General features: G+C 42.4%; 4 protein-coding genes across 8 annotated transcripts; 3 read left to right on the top strand and 1 right to left on the bottom strand.

Moving 5' to 3' along the window:
- Positions 1 to 10: 10 nt before the first annotated feature.
- LOC116926274 (putative sodium-coupled neutral amino acid transporter 7) lies at positions 11 to 2,167 on the top strand. Of its 2 annotated transcripts, none has more exons than XM_032933109.2 (7): positions 11 to 353; positions 413 to 612; positions 675 to 835; positions 913 to 1,159; positions 1,236 to 1,498; positions 1,560 to 1,762; positions 1,843 to 2,167. In XM_032933109.2, the coding sequence occupies exons 1-7, from the start codon at positions 194 to 196 to the stop codon at positions 2,076 to 2,078; spliced, it is 1,470 nt and encodes a 489-aa protein (XP_032789000.2). In that variant the 5' UTR covers positions 11 to 193; the 3' UTR covers positions 2,079 to 2,167. The 2 variants fall into 2 exon arrangements, with proteins under 2 accessions (XP_032789000.2, XP_032788999.2); XM_032933108.2 differs by having other exon boundaries at positions 410 to 612.
- A 236-nt stretch (positions 2,168 to 2,403) lies between these two features.
- LOC116926278 lies at positions 2,404 to 4,428 on the top strand. Its single transcript, XM_032933116.2, has 4 exons — positions 2,404 to 2,568; positions 2,646 to 2,813; positions 2,883 to 3,762; positions 3,897 to 4,428. Exons 1-4 carry the CDS (start codon positions 2,512 to 2,514, stop codon positions 4,094 to 4,096), a joined length of 1,305 nt encoding a protein of 434 aa, XP_032789007.2. The 5' UTR covers positions 2,404 to 2,511; the 3' UTR covers positions 4,097 to 4,428.
- A 133-nt stretch (positions 4,429 to 4,561) lies between these two features.
- On the top strand, positions 4,562 to 9,842 carry LOC116926265 (serine-rich adhesin for platelets). 2 transcript variants are annotated; one of them, XM_045176431.1, is made up of 8 exons: positions 4,562 to 4,985; positions 5,381 to 8,080; positions 8,164 to 8,294; positions 8,367 to 8,511; positions 8,582 to 8,722; positions 8,790 to 8,991; positions 9,061 to 9,218; positions 9,319 to 9,842. In XM_045176431.1, the coding sequence occupies exons 1-8, from the start codon at positions 4,922 to 4,924 to the stop codon at positions 9,573 to 9,575; spliced, it is 3,798 nt and encodes a 1,265-aa protein (XP_045032366.1). In that variant the 5' UTR covers positions 4,562 to 4,921; the 3' UTR covers positions 9,576 to 9,842. The 2 variants fall into 2 exon arrangements, with proteins under 2 accessions (XP_045032366.1, XP_045032365.1); XM_045176430.1 differs by having other exon boundaries at positions 4,574 to 4,985; positions 8,164 to 8,291; positions 8,364 to 8,511.
- Positions 9,736 to 15,750, bottom strand: LOC116926277 (cholesterol 7-desaturase nvd). Of its 3 annotated transcripts, none has more exons than XM_045176436.1 (7): positions 15,478 to 15,750; positions 11,832 to 11,872; positions 11,521 to 11,765; positions 11,263 to 11,455; positions 10,920 to 11,111; positions 10,203 to 10,834; positions 9,736 to 10,139 (listed from the first exon to the last, which is right to left on the bottom strand). In XM_045176436.1, the coding sequence occupies exons 3-7, from the start codon at positions 11,689 to 11,691 to the stop codon at positions 9,966 to 9,968; spliced, it is 1,362 nt and encodes a 453-aa protein (XP_045032371.1). In that variant the 5' UTR covers positions 11,692 to 11,765; positions 11,832 to 11,872; positions 15,478 to 15,750; the 3' UTR covers positions 9,736 to 9,965. The 3 variants fall into 3 exon arrangements, with proteins under 3 accessions (XP_045032371.1, XP_045032370.1, XP_045032372.1); XM_045176435.1 differs by lacking the exon at positions 15,478 to 15,750 and adding an exon at positions 12,734 to 13,465; XM_045176437.1 differs by lacking the exons at positions 11,832 to 11,872; positions 15,478 to 15,750 and adding an exon at positions 12,734 to 13,466.
- Between the last annotated feature and the right edge of the window lie 333 nt (positions 15,751 to 16,083).

Raw genomic sequence — 16,083 nt, 5'->3', positions numbered from 1 at the left:
AAGAAGATAAACAACTGAATAAACAAGTTTACCATTAAACAAGTCATCTATTGTGACACATCGTCTTACAGGAAAGAGGCGTTTGAGTAGTTTTCCTTCTAACGTAACACTATAATGGGGTCGTATTTCGACCAGTTTGAATACCAGCTCTCCTAGAACTGTTAATTCTTTCCTGTCATTATTTCGTCCTGCAATGGCGAGCGTAATTGAAGATGCCGAAACTTACCAGCAATCAGGCTTAATCGTACCTTCTTTTAATCTCGACAATAGCAATGATCTAGTGCCTCTAACTAATCCTGCATCTGACGTTTCAACTCTCAGACGTCCTAGCTCTTTGGGAAATGCTTCTCGAGGTTTGTGTAGGTTGAAAAATTATATTGGCCAAACCTAATTTCCAACTTGAAATCAGTAGGTACCAGTAATCTAGGAACTATTTTCCTTATTGTGAATGCCGCACTTGGAGCTGGATTGCTAAATTTTCCTAAGGCGTTTGATCAAGCTGGGGGTATTGAGGTTGCACTTATCGTGCAAACAATTCTTGTAATTTTTGTGATAGCTTCACTACTTATCCTGGCAAAGTGCTCTGACGTAAATGGTGCTGGAACAGTTCAGGTAGAGTTTCTGAATGCATGTATCATAGTGTACATAGACTTACATTTATTATCACTTCATAGGCAGCTCTTCATGGAGCAAGTGGAAAAATTGGTCAGCACATTGGTTCCTTCTGTGTAGCCTTGTACTCTTTTGGAACTTGCATAACCTTTCTCATCATTATTGGTGACCAATTTGATAGAGCATTAGCCTCTTTGTATGGACCAAATTTCTGCAGTTATTGGTAAGCTGTGGTTTTTCATGTACCCATTATTCCAGTACATTTGTTAAGTGTGATTCTTTCTTTCTTAAATGCTTTAGGTACATGCAAAGAGAGTTTCTTATCCCTGCTTGTTCCACAATATTCATTCTTCCACTCTGCTTCTCTCTGAGGATTGATTTTCTTAAATATGTTAGCCCCGTCGGAGTTTCATCTATCGTGTATGTCGTTGTTCTAATTGCCTACGAGTATTTTGAAGGTGGTTACGTACCAGGACCAATAAAAGAAAATCCAAATAGCTGGACAGACGTCTTCCTTGTAGTCCCGGTCATTTGTTTCGGATATCAGGTATTGTGGTCTCTTTAAATCACACAGCATACAACTGCTGTCATGTTTTTTGTTTGTTTACAAATTGTAAATCTAGTGCCATGTGTCAGCAGTGCCCATCTATTCGTGCATGAAAGAGAGAACAGTCAAGCGTTTCTCTGTCTGCATGTCTTCGGCGATCTTTATGTGCTTAGTGGCGTATACCGTTGCGGGAACGTTCGGCTATCTAACTTTTGGTAGCAACGTTCCAAGTGATATTCTTCAAGCATATGACGCATCCCAGCCTCATGTCCTCGTTGCCATTGTTGCATTAGCTGCAAAAAGCTGCGCTACCTATCCCATCCTTGCGTTCTGTGGAAGGTCAGTTAGTCGACATTTTCAAATCAAAACATTACATATAATCTTTACCTACCTTCAACAGGGAAGCGCTGATGAGTTTAGGGCAGGATTGTGGGTCGGCACCGTCGGGTAGCTCCGGTCAGCAGCGAGAAAAATGGGGGCGTATTCTCATTTCCATTCTATGGTTCGGTTCCAGTCTCATCTTGGCAGTGTTAATACCAGACATTGGTCAAGTAATTCAAATTCTAGGTAGCCTTGCTGCTGTGTTTATCTTTGTTTTTCCGGGTAAGTAAATATATTTTTTCTAAGATAAAGGGAAAACATAAGCGACAGGAGGAAATAATGAATTTGATTGTGCGATTAAGGGATCTGTTTGTTGCAAGTCACCCTGAGGCAAGATCCTTCTATGATTCGCCGCAAAAATCTTGTTTCGTGCCTTTTCGCTTGCATCATCATTGTCGTAGGCGTTTTTCTCTTTGGACTTGTCCTCACCCAGGCCATCAGGATTGATATTGCGGCCTCATCCTCCGACCATTCGTCCCATTTTCCTTCGCTATGCAATGTAACACAACTCACCGTGCTACGACTAGTAGGTGGTTAATTCACCATGACTAAAATGTAGCTGTCTCTTCAACTTTTGTTTTATTTCTGGTTCCGTTCGAGAATTACAATACACGTTTCTTTACCGAAGATTTCATTTTCAATTGCGTCCTATTGGGTTCTTAACCTTTTTGATATCGTGGGTAAATCATAAAAAAGAGATCAGTCACTGTGGAAATTTGAGTGGTCTACGGCAAAGCGTATGCCGGGCTTACCTACACTCGTAAGTTACAGTCAAACAACTCTGCCCAGTCCTAAATACACGAAACTGGCAAGCAGCGGGCCAGCGGCAGAGTTGTTCCAACATAAATTACCATTTGAAACATGGCAACAAGGGTAACGTTTGTTTTCGTTTAGATCCGTCTGCTAAGCGAATTTCTTTAGATTTGAAATTGATACATCTACTTTAATCTGACTAATTGACACTTTTAAGAATGGAAGAATGTGTATGTGGAGGAGCGATGATCGTCATTCAGAGTGCAAGTGAAGAGGTATTTGTTTTAAAAATGTTTTAATTACGGCTTATTTCATTCATGTTTCTACTGTTGACTGCAACCTTATAATCTAGTTTCTTCAATGTCAAGTGTGTGCGGAAACGAGAGAGTGTACAGACAGCAACACTTACGACTTCGACTATATAGGAAGCAGTGAAGCTGGAAACTCCAAGTTTGTTCATGATGACGGGGAAGGAGCCAAAACAAAAGGAGTAAGGTATAACAGAGCCGGTATTTCAAAGGTAAATAATTAAATTACAATGTATACATTCTTGGTATCACTGTATCTTTACCTGATATATAAACTTTAGGGAAGGGAAGATGGGAAAACTGTAATAAAGACACTTTGTCAGAACTTTAATGCTGGCAGTTTAGAAAAGGAAATCTTTACTGTTTTCAAAAATTTTGGTTCGTGGCGCAACCTTACTGCAGTTGCAGCTGCAGTTTTTATCACTATTTATCGAATGCGGCACCCTATTTCCATCAAGCAGGTTTTGCCTGTCTTGGACCCTCCAATCAGTTTACATTGCATTGGTGAAGCTTTGAAAAAAGTAGAGCAATATCTTAAAGACAAGATGCCTGAATCAGCCAACACACCGACAACATCAGCAAGTGATGAAGATCAGCCAAACTCAGTCAGCGATGCAGGTCCTGATATTGCCTCGCGAGTTCGTTCAGTTTTGCCCAATTTAAAAGTCGAAGACCCTTTCATGCCGACAGAGGACATAACTGAAAGGATCTATAACACCACGGCAAAGATTGTGAGGATTTTCGAGCGACGGACGAAAAGAAGTTATGATCCTCGTATTATTACTATTGCAGCTGGTTATTTAGCATGGCAATCCTGTCACTATTATGATAAAGATCATAACAAAAAAGTGCCTTTCACCGAGCTCAGGGAACCAACCGAGGCGAGAGACTACCAGACATACTTAGCTCAAACCCACCTCACTAACATCGATGCTGTTGTTGCTCGTTCGATTACGAGGAACGCGTCCTTACTCTCCGATGAGCTGCTACAGCTGTTCAATCACATGACTTGGATTGAGAAGAAAAATAAAAAAAAGAAAGATATTCCCAAGTATCTTGAATTGATACTTCAATTCCAAGGAATGACTACAGATGCGTTAAATGAAGAGGATGAGATTCAGAGGCTTAACGAACCCATCATCGTTCCTATTATACCCAGAGGTTGGATTTGTTTTTCCTTATTCTCTTTCGCTACATTGTTTTTGCGTCCCACGCTCTATTGGACTGTAAATGAAAAGAGTATTGAACTCGAATCCTAAATGTCTTCTTCTTTTTCCCTTTGTACGTAATCACAGAACTGACCGCGGAAGAAGAAGCGATTTTGGATTCGCCTGAATTAAGCGAAAAGGATTTACCAGATGCAGAGGTGGCTAAGTATTTACGCCCCGATGTGGAACTCAACCCAATAGACGTACATCTCTCTTTTTCTGCCGACTTGGATTTGGAATTGGCCGAAATCGAGGAGAAAAGACAAGTGAAGCAACAAAAGAAATAGGCAAAGTCCGTCGTGTAAACTCTGTGATACCTTTCGCTTTCCTCAATTTTTGTTTCCGTCGCTTTTTCCTCTTTACATTCCACACCGTTGAGAAAATTTTCGGACAACTCTCCCTTTTGTTTCTCTCATTTGATCACCGTCTCGACGCCGTATTGTCGTCTTATAATGTGTTAAATGATTGGTTCCCACAGCCGTAAACTCAGTGGGGGGGAGGGTGTTCCTTAATGTCGCTGTAGGGCGTTTCTTATGATGACCGTCGGGAACTGTATGCATGGTTACCCAACTTAGAAAATACAATTTCTGAAAAAGAAAAAGAAAAAAAAATAAACAGCTGCAAGTGTGTTTGTGAATGAAAGAGATGGCTGCCCAGTCATTTACTTAAACTTTTAAGGAGTCAAGCACCCGCTCTTGTTCCTGCTTGTTTTTCCTCCTTTATCCGACACGTCGTTTTCTCTTCTTCTTTTTTTTGTTTCTTATTGTTTCTGTTCGTGAGAGTCGGCGTCGTTCTTTTCACTTTAGCTCGTTTCACCAGGTTATTCACCACTCTGGCTGTTGGTGTTATTTTGTTTCCTTCCGATTGGCGTTGCGCGGGTGTTGAGGCTCGAGAAGAAAAACCTCAGGATGTAGACAAGAACCCGGTGCAATCACAAGATCATTCGCTCACCGATCGAGCTCTCGGCAACTTCTATCAAATACTGTCTTATTTAAAAAAAAAAAGACATTAGTATTTGAATTTCCTTTGTAGTTGATTTTTGTTTTCGATTCGAGTGAGGTTCTCAGTCTGACATCCGGACGGATCAAGACGTCCAAACAAACAGCTCATCGATGGATCTTACGTTAATTATCTTCTTGGTGCTAGCCAACAGAAATGTGTGGACTTCTCCAATCGGTGAGTCAGAAATTTCTTTGAATTCAGAAAAAAAAAAAACCAAAAAAAAATGGATACGTATTTCTTGTTACTTTGGTCGATTAAAGTTCCAGTCCCTTGTTGTTGCGGTAAAACACACTTCCTTTGTTTACGTTTTTCGGTTCAGTTACCACCTCCATTTAGAAACACTTTCTCTATTTCCCCTCTTTTCTTTCTCCCAATTTCTTCTCGTCGTGCGTTTTTATCTGATTTTGTTGGCCACTTAATAGCTGGATAAAATTTTCTTTTAAAGAAAGAAACATCGAAGAGCAAGGCAGTTGAAACGACGAAATGTTCAATATCCTTTTCAAAAACACAAACTTTACTTCTAATATGTCTCTTCTATCCAAGCGATTAACGATTGCCTTTTCGTTCAGGTTTTATCGGATGGCCGCAAGATGCGATAAATACTGGAACGGGAAGTATATGGCACGTTTTCCGGCAGGTACACGCTTCCGAAGTGGCCAGCCGGCAATTTCTGTCGTCATCAAAAATACCGTCGGCCAAAGTAGCCGAGACGACAAGAATCATCCCGAAAGAAGAACGAAGCAGATCGTACGAGCCTTCATTCACCATCATCAGCCGAATCAAGTCACCTATGGAGCAAATGTTGGCCTTAATTCCACCACGACCCAGCTGGACGCCTGGCTTCCTTGGCCGTCGAACGGAAGCGATCTCCACCCGCAAAGAAGAGTCATCCAGCCGGACGTCTTCTTTCAATGGATTGGCGCCCTGGTCGTCGCACAACGCCAGCAATGTATTAATTATTGGCGAAGCGGAACCGGTCATTGATGATCAACGGCACGTGGAGACTTCAAGAAAAAGCGACGGCCTCTTCACTGTGGAGAAAGGTATGGTGAGATACCGGGGTTCTCAGCGGGGGGAAGACCTGAACGGAAACGGGCACTACCCTCCAGAATCGCCTTCGACTCTTGGTCTGTGGGAAATGTTGAAACTGCGTCGACCGCAGAAATGGGAAGCGCTAAACAAGTTATTACCGACTCAGTCTACCAGTCTACCAGAGAGAGAGCCAGCCACTGAGCCAACTACAACGTCTACGACGCCGTTCAGCTGGAACACCGAACAATCCAAGAATGAATCCCATCATTGGCTGGAGAACGTCGACTCCCTTACGCTAACAGAGATCAACAGCCGGACGGAAGAAGCTTCTACTGTCTTGGCCACAACTACTGCCAGCACAACAAGCAACAGCCAGGAACAACCGGACGCAACAACAATCGCCAACCGTAACGCGAGCCAAGCTGAAGATTCCGGTTGGATCCCCCCCACCACCAGCCCATCACCAATAGCTTCTCATCAACTAAACAGCAGCTGGTTGGTGGTGCGGATCGATGAATCGACATGTTACGCCGCAACGGATTCATTTACCAATAATAACGGGACCATCGTGTTCAAACGTTTCCAAACGAACGGAGTCAATCAATCTGGTTGGAGTGATTTGTCAGACATCGAAGCCTATTATCCAGGTTTTGGTCAGGTTGCCGTAACCAAGCCAGCGCAGCTGATTGTCTTCACGACGATCGTCGCTGCCAATGTCGATGAAACATCATCCCGACAACAAGAATACGCAACTACTCAAGCGGCACAGACGGACACGATGGGCGAACATCCAACGGTACCGATTGTTACGTCCACTTCGTCCCCAGTTGAAACCGAAACAATCGCCTTTCACACTAATCAGAATGACACTGTCGCAGTGCTAGAAAATGAAGAAGATACCAAACAAGAAGCAGCCAACATCGTTCCACATCAATTGCAATCGTTGAGTCCCGGATTTCGAAAAGTGGACGATGATAAATCAGCCGTAAATAGCGTTGAACCCAATTTGGACAATGAAGCAGCAGACACGGCAATGAATTTCGCCGTTTTGGCTCTCGTGAATAACGTGACGGACGTGCCTACCCGTTCAACTGAAGAGCAAATGACACCGCCCTTGTTGAAGACCTTGGAGAACCTGTTGCTGACTCACCTTTTGCCTCCCATCAGCTCCTCTTCTTCGATTTCTTCATCGATTTCCTCATCGCCAGCAAACTTTAACGTCACTTCTCCTTCGACTCCGAGTTCCACAACGGTCGGAACCGTCTACAATTTTACGTCCGCCTCTCCCTCGACATCTACCAGCTCTTCTACAACCTCCATCGCTAGCACGTCAGCTACAACATCCACATCAACCGAGTCCTATTTGTCTTGGCTGTTGCACCACGCAGCTTCCGCCGAGCCAATTCAATCCATCAACGATTGGTCGTTTGCCTCCCAGTTGGTTGAACCCGCGCGGATGTCGCCCACCGATCCAGCATCGCATTCAACTACCGTTTTACCAGAAGAAATTATTCAAGCTCCTGTACACTACGACCCGTCCATTAACGCCGGAACATTGTCATCGCACTCGATGATTATCCCAGCTAGGAATCCGTCCATTGTGCAACCGCTGTCTCTTCCGTCACGCAAGCCGATTTCCGAACGCATCGTCACGGCTGACCAATTCTCTTTAAAAACCGTTACGGATAAACTGCCCGTCTCGCAAAGTTCGCTGACGATCGCTTCTCCCATTCAAATGTTTACGCTCAAACCGGAGATTGAAGCTCCGAAAATCGTAACAAACAAACCAGCGAGTAAAAAGAATACCGGACTGGCATCCCTGATTCTCGCCCATACATCGGCTCTAATGTCAGGCAAGAATTCGCCATTCTTTAACGACAATCGACGCTCTTCTAATTCATCGCATAGTCGACAAACGAAAAAGAATTTCCTGCCTGAACCAGCGCCTGTCACGGCGTCTGTTCACGTGATTCTGGCCAGTCCGTTTCCCGATGCGGAACAAGAAGAACAACTTCGCCAGCGATCCTTAGATTCTCGCGTTCGAAACAATAACAGAAATGCCATCAAAACAGGCAACTCCTCGTGGGCTTTTCCTTCTTTTAGTCAGCTGATTGAATCTCCCGAATTATTGCTAACTAACGTGGCTTCTTCGAATTCCTCCATCATCCGGCCAGTGAACTCTGCTCCAATCTCATCGTTCAACGGCAACACGAATGACGATCTACCATCGCTACCACGTAAGTCTTAGACAAACATTCGTTCATTTCTTATTAATAAAAGTGCCAAACGCAAAACAAATTCTGATTTGGGATGAGGACAGGATTCTCTTGCGGAGGTCAATCTTCGTCTGACGAACTGGTCCTGACCAATCCTAACTACCCAAATGCAGACGATGATGCCGGAAACTGTGGCTTTCGTCTTCTCGTGAATTCTAATCACGTCTGTCAGGTAAACAAATTTAAAGGATACCTTTTGTGGAAGATTGTCTGGAGTCTGAATTGTTTTTGTTTTTTTTTCCAGTTGAGGGTCGAGTTTCGGGATGGCCGGATGTTGCTGCCCAGGAAAGGAAACTGCGTTCATCAATATCTGACCGTCTCCCAATCGACGAGCGGACGTGTTCCATCGGTGGTAGAAAACAAGTTCTGCGGATTCAATTCAGATCAACACTGTGAGAATGGTTCATCATTCCAAATAGTTGAAACTTTCATTTTTGAAATTGTTCTTTTCTCTCTTTAAAGTTTACGTGGAATTGACCGAATCGGGAGCCCATTCCCGCCACGTCGATTTCAAAGTCAACACTAAAGCTGCCGGTTTTCCTTACCGATATTCGATGATCATCAATCAGATAAATTGTGATTTGCCCATCAGTCTGGATAAAGGTATAATCACTTCAGAACGTCAATGAGTTTCAACTCAAAGCTACAACGTGAGTTACGTCATTTGCAGCACCGACTGGATGTTTCCAGTACTTCAACAGCCGATCTGGTGTGATCAAGAGTTTCAATTTTGAGGGTGGTCAGTACTGGAACAATCAAAATTACCGCATCTGTATCCGATCTATCAGCGATTCGTGCACACTGTCTCTGTCCAGCACAGAAGGGGATTTCGGCATTCAAAAAGCCATTTCTCGACGTGTTCCTGCCAATAGGTTTTTTTAAATTTAAAATCAAACAAGCTCTTTCATATCAATTCAAATGTTACCTGATGGATTCAAAAGGGCCGGCGTTGGAATCAAGGCTTGTCCTCGTGATTACCTGTCCATTCCTGGAACGATCCAGTCGGAAGAGAAAAGCCAATCCGGAGAAAGCAATGATCGATATTGTGGTTCCAAATTCAGCGATCGTCCCGCCGATTTCCGTCACAGAGTCGTTTTGGGTATCGATTTATCTCAATTATCTTTGCTTTAGATAAGCTTCTAGCAGTTCAATTGATTATTAAATTCTCAATTTGTTTTGTGTTATTTTTTCAAATTCAGCCCGGATGCAGAACAACGTTCACATCATGACATTCCGCGCTGGAGTGCCACAACATTACAACGCGAGCCATCACGGTCCAGGATTCCGCATCGACTTTGAGCAAATCAACGAATGTCCTGATCTACCATCAATCAACTTCAACGTAAAGATCAATGGAACGGAATCGGCAACAGTTGAAGAAGATGATTACTACGATGAAGAAGCTACAGTCAAGGATGTTGTAAACTTGCTCAACAGCAAGAAATCGTTGGAGTAGTGATGATTTTTAAACAATCACTAATTTGTTTTTTTAAATCTCCGTCACCTGTTTAACCACAAATATTTGGATTTGCATTTTGCATTTGAATCTCAGTTTTATTATCTTGTAAATATTTTGTTTTCTTCCCAATTGAGGCGTGCCTTTTGTTTTTGTTTTCTTACAACTCTCAATCCTGGTGTTTAATTAACAACCGAATCGATCTGATGTCATTAAAAATTGACTCATTATAAAACATGTCAAAATACACAACGATACCAAACCAAATTCCGTTATCATACAACACTATAACAATTAAAAAGAAGACGAGACATCGAGATTTCCCTAAAAAAAAACCAAAAAAAACACCAAACAACAATTCATTATTCGATTTTAAATAGTTTAGTGTCATCACCAATCTATGGAGCCTTTTTTATTTTCGATGATCGTTTCAAAACGAGGTGAATTCTCCGAATAGAATTGCTGATACCAACGACGATGTCGACTGATGGTCCGATCTTCCGACACAATCAACGGATTTTTTATGTACGTTTTGTGATTCCACACGGCCACGTCTCGTTCAAACTAACCGACAAACGAACAATTTGATTATAAACCCATCAACAATTGAAATGAAATTGGAAATACCTGAATGGCTTCGCCCCAGAGGATAAGTTTAGCGTAAGGTGCAATGACGGTGGGTGATGTGTACAATCGATGCAACACTCGCTGGGTAAACGGTGCGACAGGTGTCACCGTTTGCACCAAGACGCAACGTCCTAGCGAAGTGCCCATAGTCAAATGAACTAATCCCGGCCCGATTTGTTTGGCTTCAACGTCCATCAGAATGAACGGTATGCATCCGAAGAGACGCAAATCGTGTTTGATGGTCGTGACGGCCAAATGCCAATCAGGAGATCCCGGTTCGGGACCTTTCCATCCGACTTCCCAGTGATGATGTAACAGAGGCGCCCAGCTCTTAGTTTTACGATCGTCCTCTCTCGTTATGGCCGTCAAATCGGATCCGAACAAAATGGACGGGCCGTGAAGGTAAGCCAGATGGGCCACATCAGCGCCATTTTCCGGTATCTCTTGAATGTGAACGTTGACTTTATATTCGGTTCGTCCGCGATAACGCCATCGGCCAGAACTGATCTCGTCCAGTTCGGGCACGGTCCATTCCGGTTCGAGGCTCTTGTCCGACTCGGCGTGATACCAAACGAAAATGAAGCCATTGACTTCGTGGGTCGGCCACTTTTTGACCCGCGCATTCGACGGAACTGGTAGAATGCGAGTTACAAATACACACAATCATTTGCATATTTTTTTTAACATTTACATTGAAAGGTAAAGAGGATCGCCTACCTTTTCCTTTCGAATAAGGAATTGAAGTGCATTTGCCGTCGTTCCCATTGAACTGCCAGCCGTGAAACGGGCACTCGATGCAGTCACCGACGACTCGTCCGCCTATGCCCAAATGGGCTCCCAAATGAGGGCAATACGCGTCCAGGACGCAGGCCTTGCCTTCTTCGGTCCTAAAGACGGCCATGTTCTCGCCTATACACATAACAAACCCAATTATAGTATGACATAACCAGGTGGAATGCGCCGGGGTCTCTTCCAAACGGCGTTCGTGAAGGACGACCAGTTCAATGAATCTTTATCGAATGGAATAGGAACGATTTTAAGTTTGATGACGCAATCATACCGAGAGCATCGACGGCCAGAACGTGTCCGTTCTTCACGTCGTCCGATTCGCACAGAGCAAACCATCCGTTGGGGTAGACGGGCGGCACCTCACCGACTTTTTTATTGCGTCTCGCTTCATTGGCCAGCTGACGTTTGGTCCGTCCGTAACGATCCCATCTGACTAGATCCTTGTACCCAGTCTCGCATAAATCCTGTGCAAAACATTTTCAACTAATTAGCACAAATCATTATTTATAAAATAAATTTGGGAACTTACTCTGATGCGATTAAGTGGCCGGAAAACGATGTAATGCAATAACCAAATGAGAAACAGGGCGGCAACAGTGTATACCAACTGAATTAACATTGCACCCTTGTCTTGCGCAATCCAACCTGGAGGCACAAGGAAATCCACCAGGGACGACCCGGATGACCAAAAAAAACTCATCTTCCAAGATTTGGAGAATAGCGGTGGCAGTAGGTTGCTGTACCAGTTCCAGCGATCTTAAATTCCCAGTTTCTCTATATTTTTAAATGATAATAGAGATTCAAACTATTCCGGTTCTTGACTGGATGAATGAGCCTCACCATCAACTAGCCCGCAACACGCACGACTGTCGCTCTTGTCTCTGACAAATGCACACACACACACACACACCAAAAGAGAAATTTTTAATAATAGAAAAACAAAAGGGAAGAAAAAGAAGCGCTACATGATATAGTGAGCCGCGAACGAAATTCAAAGCTCATCTTCCTTCTTCTTGCGAGACCCCCAATAAAAGAAAAAAAAAAGCCCTCCGTTCTCTTGTCTCTGGTGGCTTGTTTCCCCCCCTCATCTACCGAAACGTTACGAATCGTTATTTTGCCTCGACCAAAAAAAAAAACAAGTAAAAACACACACACACGATACGCAGGACACGTTGAAAAAAACAAACAAAGGTAAGAAAAACAAAAGCGAAATGCGATCGTGTTTATCGTTTTTCTAGATCTAAACTATTCTATGAAAGAGAGACGGCAAACAGAAGAAACGGCTAGTTTACGTTTAGGGATTGTGTGTGTGTGTGTGGATGCGATAGACTTCTACCATATGTATACACCTGTCTGTCAGGTAATATAGCAAGGTCGCCGTAGGGCGGTGCGGTTTTTACTTTTGTTTTGCCTTTTTCTTCTTTTTGTGAGTGGGAGGAGCGTGGTTATAAAGCTAAGATAAGGGAAAGTGATGAACTGCTGGGCTATGTGATGTTTCTTCTTTTCATTTCTTTTTTTTTTCAAGAGAGAAGGAGAGAGAGAGGATGTCTCAGATGAGTTGGGAAGGTCCAGCAGAAGAAAGGTGGTTGCGTCAACCTTGATGGCCACCTTTCCCATTCGTCCTATCTCAACCTACCTGTTCCCAAGTGTCTTTTTTCTTCTTCTTCTTCTTTTAGAGCAATTCAAACAGCGTTGGAGCCAGGAAAAATGAAAAATAAGAGACACGTAGTTTAATATTTTACCTGGTTGAAATGAATGAATTTGAAGGTGGCCGTGTCCGGAGAAAGCACAACCGCTGGACGAAGAACAACGGTAATTTTTAAACAGTTGGCGGGCGGGGACGTTGTGCACGCCGCTCTAGTCAGCAAACAAATGCGAAAAAAGCCAATGGAACAAGCTATGTCAGACTAAAAAATCAGTCTGAATATAGAAGGTGGTTCTGCGCTAATTCGGAGGTTACTGCTCGCGAGTCAAAACTTGTACGAAGTTGGGATCGTTTTTCGACCTATTTCTCGATACAAGATTGGCAGCAGTGAATGGCCAACGAATGATTTGAAAACGGTACGAAATCCTCGATGGTTTAATCGCAAAAATGGGTGTATATAATGCCGGGGGAAAACTGGATCTTGCTAGCGGGCAGACTGCTGGAACAAAACGGACACGTTGACAGCTTAATAAGTGTCAACTGCCTGTATGTATTTATTTACTGGCTAGTTCATTTATCAGTGCAACACGCTTATCAGCTCTTTTTTTTTTTCAAACATTTTGCCGGCCGCTTTACCGTAAAATGCCAACACGATTTTCTAGAGCTTTCATTAGAGTTGATGATAACGCAATTTGCTTAGCGTTGCGTAAAGTTTCATCGACATGTGACGCAAATCCAATGAGGCTCTATCAGTTTTGTTTTACTACTCGACGCGTCACTTCATCACAAGAATATCACGTTGACCAGCAATTTCGACGCTATTTCGATCCGGGTCGAAAACGTAGTCCCCGACACGTACGGATGATTCATTATTTTTTAAATCTGTTTTTTGTCTTTTTCTGAATGTAATTCTTTTATCAGCAGTGATTCACTCCGTTGTTTGAGTACGTTCAAATGATTAGATCTATTCAAACAGCAGAGTGTAAAGAATTGGTGAACGAGTCGCATTAGTAAATTCTCTTTGACATCAGAAACGGAAATGCCGATAGATGAGGTAACGAACCAAAGACAAACAAAATGTGGACGAATGTATATGGAAATTGAGAGGGAAAACAGTTGCTGCTGAAATGTTTGCCAGTTGGCATAGAACTAATAGAATTTTCGATACGGCCGGCGAGGGCAGCATGTGCATCGGCCGGAACATCTGGCTCGGGAAAAATCAATAAAGCATAACGTAAATAGGTTTAACCTTGCAGAACATAGACCCCTACGTGCACGATTTGAATATCAGTGATATGCTTTTAACCGTCATTGGATTTTTTTTTTTCTTTTAAATTAATAGTTCGCTATCAACCGCCGACGAATTGGCGTGTGTGAACGCACTATGTGATGGACACCGTCGAGTTTTTCCTGTTCTCTGGAAAATTAAGCAATAAGACCTCCATGAAATGTCTATAGGGGTGACGCCCCAAACTCCCGCCGAACGGGATTGCTCTTAAGGTTTCTGTCTTCCCTATTTCTTTCAATTTTATCGCTTTATCGCAAAGAGATTGATGTTCAAAAAAAAACATAGAGAATGAATGGCACTTGCATGTTTACTAGCCACCCGTATTGTATGGATGAAACAGGAAAAAAACAAAAAGGAAAGGAAAATTACATATTCCATGAGATTTTATCTCTTTTTTTTTTTCGTCTCTTTTTGGATGAAAATGATTTTTCAAAAAATGGGTGTGAGCAAATGGTCATTGGCCTGTAGAGTACTGTGCAGTGTATACACAGCATTGAAATTTCGAATTGGGCGAAAAAGGAAGTTCAAACGACACGGAACAGGTATTCGAAAAGGTGCGGTAGGTGACCACCTATACCATCTGGAAACTTCGCATCGTGAAGGACTAATATACAGTACATGGAAAAACCTTTGCGCGCGCGTACTTCTATATAGAACTATTCATTCGTGCGAGTCATTGAAAAATTCGGGAGGAATAATAAGAAAATCAACTGGCAAAGATGACCAAAAATTTCGAGTTTTTTGTTTTGTTTTGTATTGTTGGATGAAGCAAGAAATGACCGCGAAAAGAACATTTCGGCACGCATTGAATAGTAGACGGGTCATGTATATTACAAGCAGATTCTTTATCTACTACTCTCACGAATGAAGAAAAAAGGCCACTGCTCTCTTAAGGATTTTGTTTTTTCCTCCCCCCCCCCCTCCTCCCTCTCTCATTTGATATCAACATTTCCTGTTTCTTGCATAAAATAACTCGTTTTATTTTTAACTATCGATTTTTTTTTGGGGGGGGGGGGGAGCTTTTTCTGTTTCTCGTTGACTTTCAATTCAAATTTGGATGGGCAAAGACACATCCAAATAAGGTCAACTCAATCGATTTTAGTTTATTTTTAACCCTTTATTTATTTATTTTTATTTTATAGTGTCCTTAACAATTTATTTTCAGTCCTCTCGAAATTCTACCCTTTTATCTAGACGAATTGCTCCGGAAAACCCAAAAGAATGACACACAACTAAAACCAAGAAGAAGAAATAGTTAAAATACCTAAATACACGACCTCATAAAAGTCTAAAGAAATTCCTGTTCCCTTCGTTTTTTTTCTGCCTGAATTTTATGACCAACTTTGTAATAAACGAGTTTAAATTTTTTTTTTTTTTTTTTAAAAAGGGCATTATTTCGGGCGGGGCAATTGCCCTGCTAAAAAAAAAAATCCAAAAAAAAAAAGGGTTAAGGTGAAATGCAGTTTGTTTAGTGTCACACACAAAAAAAAAATTTCCATTTATCAAACGAAAGCAAGACTTTTACAACATGTACGAGTAGTAAAAAGGAGTACCTGATGTGGAAGGTGTCATCCGAAAATGCTTCGTCGTTGCACTGAACGGAACTTCCTGTAGAGTGAGGGGGGTGTTCGCCCTTGACGTTCGTAACTGTGTACACACATAGCGTTTATCATTTCTCAGATAATCAAACAAGAATGAAAGCACTCCCAGCACTAGCGAAAGTCCTGATTTTCACAGCAATATGCAGGTGGAGCTAATAAGACGGAGGGGCGATGCAACAAATGAATGAGGACACAGGTAAACAGTCTGCAGAGGATTGAGATGGCACTTGCAATGGCTGTACAGAACACACAGGTAGTCTTAAGAAAAAAAGAAACAAAAGAGAAACGCATGACTGACCTCTTAATGCATTTATTCGTACCCTACCTTTTGCACATTCAATTTCGGAATGTCTCTTAACCTCTTAGTTCAATTTCTATAGGTTAACGAAAATGCCATGGACATGACCATCCCTCCTACTGCTGGTTTGAAAAAATAAATGAAAGGTAAATGCAAAAAAAAAAAAAAAAAGAAAAAGGGAGAGAGAGAACGGCCCCAACTGGAATCGAGTTGCCCAGGACGAGGTTATTCTATGGAGGAAAACAAATTGATGTTTTTTT

Source organism: Daphnia magna, linkage group LG7 (assembly GCF_020631705.1).
Source record: "Daphnia magna isolate NIES linkage group LG7, ASM2063170v1.1, whole genome shotgun sequence".
In the NCBI taxonomy this organism is placed as follows: Eukaryota; Metazoa; Arthropoda; class Branchiopoda; order Diplostraca; family Daphniidae; genus Daphnia; species Daphnia magna.
The sequence above is the reverse complement of the archived record's forward strand: the minus strand, read 5'-3'. Positions and strand labels throughout refer to the sequence as shown.

Bases quoted from the DNA above. Each gene is read 5' to 3' on its own strand.
- LOC116926265 (XM_045176431.1), top strand. From the start codon at position 4,922: ATGGATCTTACGTTAATTATCTTCTTGGTGCTAGCCAACAGAAATGTG. The intron at 8,081-8,163 runs GTAAGTCTTAGA...GGATGAGGACAG, and splicing joins CGATCTACCATCGCTACCAC to GATTCTCTTGCGGAGGTCAA. The intron at 9,219-9,318 runs GTATCGATTTAT...TTTCAAATTCAG, and splicing joins CCGTCACAGAGTCGTTTTGG to CCCGGATGCAGAACAACGTT.
- LOC116926277 (XM_045176436.1), bottom strand. From the start codon at position 11,691: ATGAGTTTTTTTTGGTCATCCGGGTCGTCCCTGGTGGATTTCCTTGTG. The intron at 11,112-11,262 runs GTATGATTGCGT...TTATGTGTATAG, and splicing joins TCTGGCCGTCGATGCTCTCG to GCGAGAACATGGCCGTCTTT. The intron at 10,835-10,919 runs GTAGGCGATCCT...GCATTCTACCAG, and splicing joins TCCTTATTCGAAAGGAAAAG to TTCCGTCGAATGCGCGGGTC.
- LOC116926278 (XM_032933116.2), top strand. From the start codon at position 2,512: ATGGAAGAATGTGTATGTGGAGGAGCGATGATCGTCATTCAGAGTGCA. The intron at 2,569-2,645 runs GTATTTGTTTTA...CTTATAATCTAG, and splicing joins TTCAGAGTGCAAGTGAAGAG to TTTCTTCAATGTCAAGTGTG. The intron at 2,814-2,882 runs GTAAATAATTAA...TATAAACTTTAG, and splicing joins ACAGAGCCGGTATTTCAAAG to GGAAGGGAAGATGGGAAAAC.
- LOC116926274 (XM_032933108.2), top strand. From the start codon at position 194: ATGGCGAGCGTAATTGAAGATGCCGAAACTTACCAGCAATCAGGCTTA. The intron at 354-409 runs GTTTGTGTAGGT...ACTTGAAATCAG, and splicing joins TTTGGGAAATGCTTCTCGAG to TAGGTACCAGTAATCTAGGA. The intron at 836-912 runs GTAAGCTGTGGT...TAAATGCTTTAG, and splicing joins CCAAATTTCTGCAGTTATTG to GTACATGCAAAGAGAGTTTC.